The sequence below is a fragment of the Schistocerca nitens genome, chromosome 6 (genome assembly GCF_023898315.1).
Source record: "Schistocerca nitens isolate TAMUIC-IGC-003100 chromosome 6, iqSchNite1.1, whole genome shotgun sequence".
In the NCBI taxonomy this organism is placed as follows: domain Eukaryota; kingdom Metazoa; phylum Arthropoda; class Insecta; order Orthoptera; family Acrididae; genus Schistocerca; species Schistocerca nitens.
This window is the reverse complement of record NC_064619.1, coordinates 155,100,275-155,113,003: the sequence shown is the minus strand read 5'-3', so window position 1 is coordinate 155,113,003 and position 12,729 is coordinate 155,100,275. Positions and strand designations below refer to the sequence as shown.

The following is a 12,729-nucleotide window of genomic DNA, read 5'->3' as shown; positions in this document are numbered from 1 at the left end:
GAAAGTCTAATGTCTCGACAGTAACTGCAGCGATGAAAAAAAAAAGTGCAAATGTGTGTGAAATCTTATGGTGCTTAGCTGCTAAGGTCATCAGTCCCTAAGCTTACACACTACTCAACCTAAATTATCCTAAGGACAAACACACATACCCATGCTCGAGGGAGGACTCGAACCTCCGCTGGGACCAGCCGCACAGTCCATGACTCCACCGCCCCAGACCGCTCGGCTAATCCCGCGCGGCCCAAGCAATGATAACGGGGCTGGCAACGTGAACCCTCAGACTCACAGCAAGCCTATAAATTGTTATTTATTACATAATTGGATACACGGGTCTGGGGCTGTGAGTGAGATAATTTCGATAGGAATCATATCTTGCTTTACTCATTATTCTTTTATGTACAAGTTTCATTGTGTAGAGGCAGCACAAGATTTACAAATTAGCTGCCATCTGTAGGCCTTTACCTTTTCGCGGCTGTTAGGACTGACCGTCCTGCCTGCCTAGCTGGCTAAAGGGGCGAACATACCCACTCTTCAATAATACCATTTATTAAATCCGCAGAACACTGTGCCGTCACAGTGGTTGCAGTTACTGGTAACCACGAAATGGAAGTTCAAAACTAATTCAAGCTTTCTGTTACAAGTCTACTCTGGTCTGAGAAAAAGTTAATTTAGACAACTGATAAGAGAATTTTATTTATGATTTTTGAATTTTGTAACTTGAGCCTTACTCCACATAAACATATATGCTTCTAACCTGATAAAATCTCATTAACATCGGACAAATACGTTTCAAGATAACGTGGTTTTAAAGCGAACAGTTCCTACCGAAGTGTCTTCCGTTCCGCTCGTGCAGCGTGTGTCGCTGAGAAACTGCACGTATTTTGTTGCCCTGTACGCCTTTTCAAACGACTGATAGGGCAGGCCTATACGCCTTTTCAAACGTCTAATACAGCAGGCCTATACGATACCTCATGCTCTCCCACATTATATACATTTGTTCTTTACATACGCATTATATACATGTGTACTTTGTAGATTAAGAATTAAAATTACGCCTTCTTGACAGTGCATACCGTTTTCTGTTTTGCTCGGCAGCGAATGTTGCTGTGAAACTACAGGTGTTTTGCTTCAGTCGTCGCCGTTTGAAACATCTGATACGGCAGTCGAATAGGTTAATTCAGACTCTTAAGATTATTTAAGTTTGTTTCATTTGTCTTGTCTAGGTTAGGATATTAAGCTGTATCTGTTAGATCGAGTCATATGCAGAAAGGAACCACGAGCCGGTGAAAGCTTTATTAGGACGAAGAGCAGTTAATCGTTGTCGGGAATGCTGAAATGCGGGCAACAGCGAGTCGCCATTGTATAGCGCACGTTTACCTGCTCCCGCGTCCAGGTGTGCATGAATGCCCTTAGCCGTCAGCCCTCGTACCTCCCAGGCGTACATGAATGCCCGTAGCCGTCTGGCCGATCTACATCCAGGCGTAAATGTACGCCTGTAACCATATGCGCCCTACCTGCAGGGCATACATGTATGCCCGTCGCCGTGAAAGGGCGAAACTGAGCCCGTATGGCGTTCAAGCCAGTGGGTCACATTACCCACAAAGGAATTCCGTCTGTGAGCTTTCCCTTTACAGTCTTGACTGGCTCTACAGTTACGCTCTTTGGCAAGGGGGTACAGAGGAATTTATTAACTCCTCCACTTGCTTCATTCTAACACAATTTTTCCTTAAATAGTCTAGAAATTCATAGCAAACAGCTGTAACATACGGCTGCCACCCGCACAATCTTTCTGTAGCAATCGATATTACACAGTACATATCATCTAATTTCGCAGCACTGGAATGTTTGAAGTATATAATCAGGCCCCATGAAGTTAATTCTAACGTGGCCTTGCCCCACGTGCTATGGTGACTACGACTATCATTTGTATGTCAATCAGTCATCTTATTTGCCCCTTCATACTGTTCATATATTCCCACTAGTTACATAAATACAGGACTCTTATACTGACATACTGAACATTTTCAGTTTCAGTAACACAGCAAAATCCTTATCCAGCTCCAGGCTCACATTTACTCACTTAGATCCACACTCAGTAGCGTTAGATATTCTGGTGTGTAATGGTACTCTTGGTGGAGGACCTGCCTGTTCTTAAGCGAGCTGTGAGCGGCTGCAACAGTGGGGTATGCTGCGGTGCTGGTACAGTATAGTTGAACGACAGCAGCTGCTGCGGCCGCCATGGTACGCTACAGCTGAAAGACACCAGGTCTGACAAATCAGGAAACCCATCTGCAGGCTCCAGCTGTTTGGCTGAGTGACCAGTACCATGCAGCAGTTCCACTGTTTCCTGTTGAGGGGAAGAGTGTACTGCTGTCAATAAGAAACGCCAAGTACAATCAAATGTATATTTGAAACTTCCTGGCAGATTAAAACTGTGTGCCCGACCGAGACTCGAACTCGGGACCTTTGCCTTTCGCGGGCAAGTGCTCTACCAACTGAGCTACCGAAGCACGACTCACGCCCGGTACTCACAGCTTTAATTCTGCCAGTATCTCGTCTCCTACCTTCCAAACTTTACAGAAGCTCTTCTGTGAACCTTGCAGAACTAGCACTCCTGAAAGAAAGGATATAGCGGAGACATGGCTTAGCCACAGCCTTGGGGATATTTCCTTTCTTTCAGGAGTGCTAGTTCTGCAAGGTTCGCAGAAGAGCTTCTGTAAAGTTTGGAAGGTAGGAGACGAGATACTGGCAGAATTAAAGCTGTGAGTACCGGGCGTGAGTCGTGCTTCGGTAGCTCAGTTGGTAGAGCACTTGCCCGCGAAAGGCAAAGGTCCCAAGTTCGAGTCTCGGTCGGGCACACAGTTTTAATCTGCCAGGAAGTTTCATATCAGCGCACACTCCGCTGCAGAGTGAAAATCTCATTCTGGAAATGTATATTTGTTAATAACAAGAATAATAATGATATTATGATATAATGATCAGATCTAAGAGCCTCATTCCTATTGCGCCTGGGATACCTGCTGGTTCCTCCTGTTGCTGCTGAAGCTTCATCATCCTCTCGCTACTAAGATCAGACCTCAAATGGGTGGGGGGGAGGGGGAGTCCGACAGCAGGATTCATTATACAACAAAGGGTGGGGTGGGAAGTGCTGGATTCCTGTTGACCCGTTCGTTTTACCGCCATTTTATTGTGCTCCCATTAGCTGAGATAGATAGGGAGGGATTTCCGTCAATTATAAATCATGTGACCACTACTAATATCTCATGCAATTGCCTAAAAATGGTTCAAATGGCTCTGAGCACTATGGGACTTAACATCTATGGTCATCAGTCCCCTAGAACTTAGAATTACTTAAACCTAAGTAACCTAAGGTCATTACACATCACCCAGTCATCACGAGGCAGAGAAAATCCCTGACCGGCCGGGAATCGAACCCGGGAACCCGGGCGCGGGACGCGAGAACGTTACCGCACGACCACGAGCTGCGGACGCAATTGCCTAAGGCTTGTGGGTGTGTGACCTTGATCAATTCCTGTTGATTCCCTGGAGGGGGTGGGGGTGGAGGGGGGGGGTGCGGAGTGGGAAGGTGCCTGAGTGTGTAGCCCGAAACTGTATGGGTAATCTTGAGAGGTTTCATGCCCCCTTTTGCATGTCTCCTCTCATTTTCATCAATTTTATTAATGTTCTATGTCATTGCACGGTAATAACAGACCGAATAAGGTTATTGTAATGAGAGTATTTGTACTGAGAGCTCAGAAAATACTTTTCACTTGATTCCTAAACATGTTGTTTTACTTCCCTGGGTGACCTGTGCGAGGCGAGCATCGGAGGACGCGGTACACTGCGTTTCCGGTTGGGGGCTGCACTTCCCTGTAGAGGTGGCAAAAAATAACGTAACTGATAGAAATAACCGGTTACTGAGAAGTAACGGTTACTGCGATAACCGTTCCTCTGATTCTGGCAGTTATTTCAATAACTGTTTAGTATCAACAGTGCCTCGCGCCATCTGTTGACCGAAGATCGTACTGCGCATTTGGAAGGCGTTCTATAGACCATGGGAATAACTGTGAGACTGCGCGCCATCTGTTGATAAGAACTGTGTACTATTTCGTGGGCCTTCGTTACTTTTAGCATAAACAATTAAATAAAGTTAATGTCCGAGCCGTGGCTGATAGGAGCTGCAGTACAGGCATTAACAAGTACAGTCGATCCCTTGATCCACCGCCTTACGTGTTAATTTAGCTTGGACGGGTAGTACAAGGAGAGTTACTAAGGAATTCGAGCGACTATGGAAATAACTGTCAGAGAACGGTATTCTGCTCTGGCAGTTATCGTTATTGGCTCGCAGTTCTAGTTCTCTGGCAGTTATCGGGCTACCACCACAGGTAACGTGGAAGCTGGTAACGGAATAACTGTGTGTCTAGACGTTCCTGACTCGGTGACTTCAGTTAAAGGTCGTAGATCCCGGTGTTATTTCCAGAGAGGGTAGTAACTGGAGCGAACAAATATTTTCGTACTGCTACGGGCCATCGGGGAGAGGGGATGGCAAATAACTGGAATCTGACAAGCGAAATGTGGTCATATTTCGAAACTCTTGATCGAGAGTTTGCGAAATGTACTTTGTGCGGTAAGAAATTATCGTACAAATCGACGACGACGAATTTAAAGAAACATCTCCAGAAATCACATTTAATTGTGAATTTCTCTTCACAAAGACCTTCGGAGCTAGATTTGGGTGAGTAATGAAATAAATATATTTATTGCAATTACGGTTATTTCAGTGCATGCATAATCATTTATTTTTTTATTTTATTAATTTTTTTAAGATAAGAGCATGCTATACAGTGTGGTGCTTTGTGAATTTTTACACACAAGTTTTCATTTGTCGTGATTACTTAAGCTGTCGATACCACCGCACCTGTTTGCCTTGACATTTTCAAACATTAAATTATGTTGCATATGGTGCCGGAATACTTAATTATTTAATTCGAAGTTATTGTTACAGGTGTAATAACGATAGTGCTAATAAAATGCCACTGTGTGATATATGAACTGTCGTCTCGCAATTATTAGTAACTAATCGGATAGCGGATTGTATCAGTGCTCATTCCTGTGTATCATTTGTTTGTAACCCTGACGATGGGGGGGGGGGGGGGAGGAGGAATTAGATACTGTTTCATATTTTAAAATTTTGAAAAGGATAATTGTTTTTAATGGAGTCTTCAACTGAATTCCATAAATGTTTTAAATTTTGTGGTGAAACTTAACCCAAAAATTTGACACGTTAATCGTACATGTGACTTTCCAGTGACAGTGATATTGAATATTTTGAAGTTCAGGGCCCTACTTATACATCAGTATTTGTTTAAAATATGATATGTCAACAACAATTAAGATATTTTTTTAGCGTGGAAATACAGTACCCCCCAATACACATTATTGAAAATGAAAATGTGTTGGTGTTGCTAGGATTTAAGAAGAAACTTGAAGCTATAGTCATTACTAAAACTGAGTCAATTGTCAACTTGTATGAAGTAAATATTCAAGCTGCAAGTACTATGTAGAATACTGTACGCAAACAATGTAATATATATCAACAAAAATATGGCATCATTTCTATTGTGCTTATGCTGATATGAAACCTATTTTTCTGTAGGTGAAACCCTTCCTGTAGAGGTGATCCTTGGCACCAGTAGTGTGGAAGAGGAGCGAGCTGCTCCAGCCCCCTCAATGCAGCAAGGTGTTCAAAGTTCTATGACATCGTACCTCTCCAAAAGGATCGGAGTGAACCAGAAAAAGAAGATAGATGGGCAACTTCTTCAGCTCTTCACTAAAGACTTCCAACCATTTTCAGTCGTTGAAGATTCGGGGTTTTGTGCGGGCCCTTAATCCTGGTTATGAGTTACCAAGCAGGAAGCATATTTCAGATGTAATGCTGCAAGCAGCATACACAGCAGCAAAGGAGAAAGTGGTAGACAAACTGTCACCTGCGAAGACAGTTTGTTTGACCACAGATTGCTGGACATCGGCAGCAAATGAAGGTTACATGGCGGTAACAGGGCATTTTGTGTCTGAAGATTTCACCTTGCAATCTGTGTTGTTAGGATGTTCCCAATTCTCTGGTGCACATACTGCTCCGAATCTGTCGGTATCTCTAATAGGCATGACAGATAACTTCAGGCTGACAGACAAAGTTTTGCTGGTTGTGACGGATAATGCACCAAATATTAAAAATGCAGTATCCATTTTAAAGTGGAAACACTTTGGGTGCTATGCACATACACTAAATCTTATTGTTCAGAATGCACTAAAACATTTTGTGTCAATTCAGCAGAAAGTGAAAACTATTGTAGCATTCTTCAAGAGAAGCTGCAAGGCAACAGAAAGACTGCTGACATACCAACAAAATAATGGGGCAGGTCATGTTAAGAAACTGGTGCAGGAGGTGCCAACAAGGTGGAACTCTACTCTGTGTATGTTGGAGCGAATAGTTGAAATTAAAGATGCGGTGAAGACTTCACTTGTACTATGCACAGTTGATTTTGAACAACTGACAGATGAGGAATGGAACATCTGCTCAGAACTCTGCTCTGTGTTGAAGCCATTTGCACAGGTTTCAACACAGCTTAGTGCTGAGTCATATCCTACTGGCAGCCAAGTAAGTTAAGCAGCTTTTTTCTTGCTAAAATGTTAGCTGTGGTATTATGGCATAATCATTTCTGAGATATTGTACTGTTTGTGTTATATTGAACTTATTCCAATTTTCAGGTTATTGTTCTGACAAGGGGATTATTATCAGTGTGTGCAGAACTTTTGAAAAGGCCATTTAACAGTGTGACAAGGACTATCATTGAAGAATTAACAAAAGGCCTGAAGGACCGTTTCCACAATGTAGAGATGAGCAAATCTATAGGAGTAGCCACTCTACTAGATCCACGCTTTAAATCTCTTGTGTTTGAAAGCCGAGTTGCAGCAGATAATGCAAAGAAACAGCTTATTGAACTAGTAGCACAAAAGATGGGTAACAGAAGACTGACAAACACAGGCCAGAGCCATGAAACTGTGTCAACTTCAACCACCACTGATCCCTTGTCAGTATGGGGTGTCTATGATGCAATTATAAAATCAACACAGCCCCAGGGCACTCCTCAGTCAGCTGCTATTGTGGAAGTACAAAGGTACATGGACAGCCCAGTTATTAGTAGAAGTGAGGATCCACTGGCATGGTGGCGTGAAAATCAATATATTTTCCCAAATGTTGCTAAAGTGGTGAGGGAAAAATTCAATATAGTGGCCACTTCTGTGCCGTGCGAAAGAATATTTTCTAAAACTGGTATCATTATAAATGAAAGGCGAACACGGCTGAAGGCGTCCAAAGTTGAAAAACTTATATTTCTAAATATGAACAGCACTAACTCCTGAATTTCCTGTTACAGGGTACGTGTTATTTATTGTATTTAATGAGAGATTACTGGTCCCAAAATATGCTTTTCTTATCTTAGATGTTTGTTTCAGTAGTGGATTCGAGAGGCACACCAACACCAGCAGATGAGTCTCCGTTTAATACTTGGGATATTATAACAGTAAGGTAATTCTAGTTTGGGTACATTTTTGGCAGATTTGATCTCTCCCTTAAAATGGAGATATAACTGTAGGGCATAGCATATATTTGTTATGCTACATTAAAAGAGTACTAGTGGTTTTGTGTTGAAGTATTTAATGTATATTGTCAGTCAGTAAGTCGGAGCACTTTGTTCCAGTTATAGCTCCAGAAGTCAGTCACCAGCAGCAGATGTCACACATTTATAAAATGGGAAACTTGAAGAATAAGGTACTAGTGGTTTGGACACATGTGTGGGAAATTCAACTTCCACTTAAAATGCAGATACATTTGAAGTGTGTAATATAGTTTGGCAGTCAGTAACACACAGAACTTTGTTCCAGTTATAGCTCCAGAAAACCGCCACCCTAGCTCCAGAAAACCGCCACCAGCAGCAGATGTCACACAGTTATAAAACGGGAAACTTGAAGAATAAGGTACTAGTGGTTTGGATACATGTGTGGGAAATTTCACCTTTCACTTAAAATGAAGGTACAGTCACAGTCCTTAAGAGTAAACTGGCAAATGGTAACTCAAAGCTCTTTGTTCCTGTTACAGCTCCAGAAGTCAGCAGCAGCACACAGCCATAATGCGAGAAGCTTGAAGAATAATGTGGTAGTGGTTTGAATACATATGACATATTTCACCTTCAGTTTAAAATTGAAGTTTGTTTATATTGGCAGGTGGTAACTCAGAGCTCTTTGTTCCAGTTATGGCTCCGATAGTCTTCCAGCAGCAGCAAATGTTACACAGTCCTATCGAGGCAAACTTGAAGTATGAGGTAATAGTGTTTTGCATAGAATGGCAAACTTGACCTTTCACTTAAAATGGAGGTACATTTGCACTGAGTTTAATGTTATGACACGTGAATGGATTACCAGTGATGTATATGTAAATACTGGAATTTGTAACTTAGAACTTAATTTCAGTATCGGCTTTGAAATTTGGTCACTGGATACAACTATATTATCTTTCATGTTGATAGCAGCAATCATCAGATTGCAATCCAGTTTAGTACCTGTGAGGCATGAGATGTCAAAAATACTTGTGGGTTATTGGTAGCCTGTGTCGAGGCATGTGGCACCTCAAAGTTTGTAAGTACAGTAGCATTTTGTTTTCTGCTTTACTTAAAAATTGTTAGCTGTAGCACCCATTCTGACATTTAATTATTTTGAATTTCAAGTTTCTTAAAATAATACTGACATCAGTTTAATGTGTGTTAACACTAAGCCATATATTATTGTTAATATATGCTATTTTCCTCAGATGTTAACTGAAATTGTTTTATTGTAATGATAACAACACTTCAGCCTTTGTAGACTTGCAGTATATGTTACCTGCTGAGAAATATTTACTGGAAGAAATGGTTTCTTTGAATAGGACCGAAAGGAATACCACTGAAAATGCCAAACGTGAATTGGTGAAACCTCTTGTGCTCAATACTAATTTCATTTGGAAAACACAGAAGTTTTTTGGTGGAACACAACAAATTCTCATAATTTTGCTAGTTTGTATTCTAGAAAGGGTGCCAGAAATGGAAGAGTATAATTTTTATTAAATCGGGCATTAAATGTAAGTAGGTTGGAGTACAGAAAGGGTGCAACTGGCCTTTCCCACTGTAGCCTGATGTGCTCCAACATGCATTTGTACTGATGTGCAGGTGGTTATAACACTAGTATCAAACTGCATGGTAACCACTTACTAATGTGACCTACCCTTGCATGATCTGCTGCAGACAGCAAGATATCCGCTACTGCTCTTACTACCTGTCCAACAGTTGTGGAGGATTTTTTCCCCTTGGTGCTTGCCATGACATGTTTTGCCCTCTGCCCTTAAAATCTCAATTCTTGTTACATTTTTCATCCATTTTCTATCTCCTGATGGACCTGTATTGATTAAAAAGCTAATCTATGTAGAGGTGATTGTAGAACTTTTGCTAGTGGCAGTGTGGAGGGGCTCCACTCTTTAAAAAATGAAATGACATTGTGGGACATGGAATTATTATTAGAGGCTTTCATGGACATTTTGTATACTGAAAAAGTCAGTCATTATCTGAGGTATTTAAATGTTAACTTCAAATATAAAACTGCATCAAAAGATAAATTTCAGTAAGTCTTTAACAAGTTTCAGTATCTTGCTTCACATGCTGGACCCTCCAACTATAAAAAAGTGTTTTGCAGAGAACAGCTATTCAGATGTTAACATCCCAGAATTTGTGTAAAAGATATCCCTTACATTGTTAGTTTCATTGTGGTCACACACTACAGTGTAGTTTTATCAGCATACATATAGAAGTTTGAAGAACATATTAAATTAATTGCTAGACATGCCTTGAGTGAATATGTTTACTACTAATGTGAGTCAGCTAAGTAGTTGCTGCAAGTTTTTATGTTGTTTCTAAAGTGTCTTTAGACAAGGATATTTCTGCTGTTTGTTTCCTGCTCTTCTGTTTCAGATAACTTCTCATATATGCAGCAACTGCTGAAGCAGCCTCTGGCAGTTTATTGAAGTTCCGTGAACAAAGTGTTGTGTGGTCTGTTTGTGTAAAGTGATAAAGAACAATGTTAAAGTGTAATTGCATATGTAATTGTGTATATATTTAATCATTATTTTTGCTACTTGTAAGATCTATTTTCATGTAAATCAGAACATTGTACAATAGGTAACAACCGAATGAGGCAGTGTAGCTATTAACAGCACTGACCTCATATTCGGGAGGATGGGGTTCGCTCTGTCTGGCCATCCTGATTCGGGTTTTCCGTGGTTTTCCTGGATCGCTAAGGCAAATGCCGGGATGGTTCCTTCATCAAGGCCACGGCTGACCACCTGTCCCAACCTTAAAGAGATCCTTTAAACATTGTGTGTATTCCCAAATTTTGAATTATTGATGTTTGTTGTATTATGTTGAGATGTTCTTGGATGAAATAAAAAAGTTTATACATTTGTATTTGTGGTCACATGTTAAATTACTGAGAAAATTGCAGTGTGGTTATGGCACCGAATTTGCATTCAGGTGCATTGGGATCCTTCACCTGTTTGAACATCCAGATTTACATTTTATGTGGGTTCCCTAAATTCCTTTAGGCAAATACTTTTGTTGGTTCCCCTGAATAGGCCATGGCAGATTACCTGCCATTTCCAATCTGAGTTTCTGCTCAGTCTCTGACATGTTAAATATTTATTCATAATGCTGCAATGTTTTAAGTGTTCCATATCATTGTGGAAAAGTCAGAATAAAATTGATCTCACATGTACATACATTTGTGTTGGTTACCATTTTTTGTTTTAACTTATCTTACTTCCTTTTGTTCCCTGTACTCTTTAAGTAATTTGTTGAAAACCCATGAGCTCAAAGACGAGCACTTACTACCATTTTAGGATATATTTTATGTACAAATATGGTAATCTGTCTTTGTTGAGGTGATATTACTGTCTCATGAACATAGGTGTCTTACATAGAACATACAGAAATTAAACAGCTGTGCAGTAATCTTGTAAGAATATATTTTAATTTTGGGGCAGGATAGGAAACTTATCTCAAGTGATACATGTATCACATCTCCTACCTTCTCAAGAAATGTCAATTTGTGGCACTACTGTGAGCACAAATACTTGCTGTCTCATACATAGTATGGAAAGCTATGAAGTAAAGTGTAGTAGTGTGTATGCAACATGTTAATACTTTCTAGGGATTTTAAACTTACTGAAATGCCTTGAGTATTGGCGGTGATCTAAAAATGGAACATAGTTGAGTGTCTTCTCCAAGTATACCCCATCACTAATGCTTGGTAGCATCATGATGAAAAAGTGCCAGTGCTGTATCAGGTCAACTTGAATACAAAGAAACTTAAGTAATTTGGTGAGACTTAGCTTTGTGGCATTAGTGAGAGAAAAATGAGTTTCCTCAATTTGTACACATCCATTGCAAATAGGCTTTTTTTCATTTAATTAGTTTTTGGCCATTGAGTTTGAAGCATTTTATACATAGTTTGGAGCACATCACTTTTATGCAGGAACATTGTCCAGTGTACACTTCAAACACATGTATTGCAATTGAAGCATTTCACGGAGGTATATTTGGCATGAATACAATATGCTTACAATAATCACGTCAGATACTTTGTCAGTGTATTTAAATAAAAGTATAGATTTACTTACATTTGGGCCTATTAGCACTTGTGCATACTACATGAACATTTTTGAATAAAATATGCTATTTTGTTTTCAAAGAGCTCAAGTCAGTTTATTTTCTACTATGTTAAGCAACACTGAAAAACTGTTAGGTGCACTCATTGCTACGTTGAGGTTGTTATATGCAAGACTTAGCCCTTCATTTTGAGTGCTCATCTTGTCTTGTTCATGAATTAGTCTTACCTATTCAGACAGTTAACTGTCATGATATTAAACTGCAAAAAGATCAAAGCAGGCAGCTGGCATTGACAGATGAAGTGTTTCGAAAGGATTCGTGTTATTGCCTCGTGTGAGACAGAAAAAAAGCAAAACGTGGAATCCACAGGTAAAGCATTCCCCAGGAAAGGAAATTTTGTATTTCCTGTAGATCAATATTTTAACAGGGTCTGGTAGAGTAACTTAAGTAAAAAGTATTATTTCAGTTTTGACAGCACTTTACTGCAACAGTCAAGATCAGATTTCTGAAAACTTACTGCAAATTTGTATTACCTACACAATACCATTAATTCATACTCTCACAATCTGGATATCCAAAGAAGAATTGTATAAAAGAGTGAAAATGTATTGTAATGACATCTGATACATTAAGCCTTATGAGATGTTAATCATTCAGAACTGGAATTCTGTATACAATAATGCCAAACATGAGAGATACACAACAAACTGAAGGCTTGGACATACGCATTAGTCATTCTCCCACCACAAAATCAAAACCCTCACTGTAGATTAGATAAACCTGTTTTTGTCCCAGGGACCCAAAAATGAGATGATTCTCATGGATGTGCAACATGTCAAAGTATAACATAAAGCATTTGAATATAATACTTACCACCATCATCATCTGTCACGAGATTGTCAAAATATGTGAATATATTGCAGTAAACTGGAGTTGCTAATATGTACAGTATTAATACACTGCCAGAACAAAACATAGTTAT

General features: G+C 40.0%; 1 protein-coding gene across 13 annotated transcripts; it reads left to right on the top strand.

The window, feature by feature from the left end:
* The first annotated feature begins 4,219 nt into the window (after positions 1-4,219).
* LOC126262803 (E3 SUMO-protein ligase ZBED1-like) lies at positions 4,220-10,547 on the top strand. 13 transcript variants are annotated; one of them, XM_049959642.1, is made up of 9 exons: positions 4,220-4,735; positions 5,657-6,658; positions 6,769-7,437; positions 7,516-7,588; positions 7,761-7,831; positions 7,945-8,037; positions 8,159-8,212; positions 8,311-8,381; positions 8,586-10,547. In XM_049959642.1, the coding sequence occupies exons 2-3, from the start codon at positions 5,807-5,809 to the stop codon at positions 7,420-7,422; spliced, it is 1,506 nt and encodes a 501-aa protein (XP_049815599.1). In that variant the 5' UTR covers positions 4,220-4,735; positions 5,657-5,806; the 3' UTR covers positions 7,423-7,437; positions 7,516-7,588; positions 7,761-7,831; positions 7,945-8,037; positions 8,159-8,212; positions 8,311-8,381; positions 8,586-10,547. The 13 variants fall into 13 exon arrangements, with proteins under 13 accessions (XP_049815599.1, XP_049815600.1, XP_049815601.1 ...); XM_049959643.1 differs by having other exon boundaries at positions 8,296-8,381; positions 8,589-10,547; XM_049959644.1 differs by having other exon boundaries at positions 8,296-8,381.
* The last annotated feature ends 2,182 nt before the right edge of the window (positions 10,548-12,729 follow it).

What these genes read in the sequence shown, in the direction of transcription:
- LOC126262803 (XM_049959632.1), top strand. Translation starts at nt 5,807, where the DNA reads ATGGGCAACTTCTTCAGCTCTTCACTAAAGACTTCCAACCATTTTCAG. An exon ending in CATATCCTACTGGCAGCCAA is followed by an intron (nt 6,659 to 6,768) that starts GTAAGTTAAGCA and finishes TCCAATTTTCAG; the next exon opens with GTTATTGTTCTGACAAGGGG.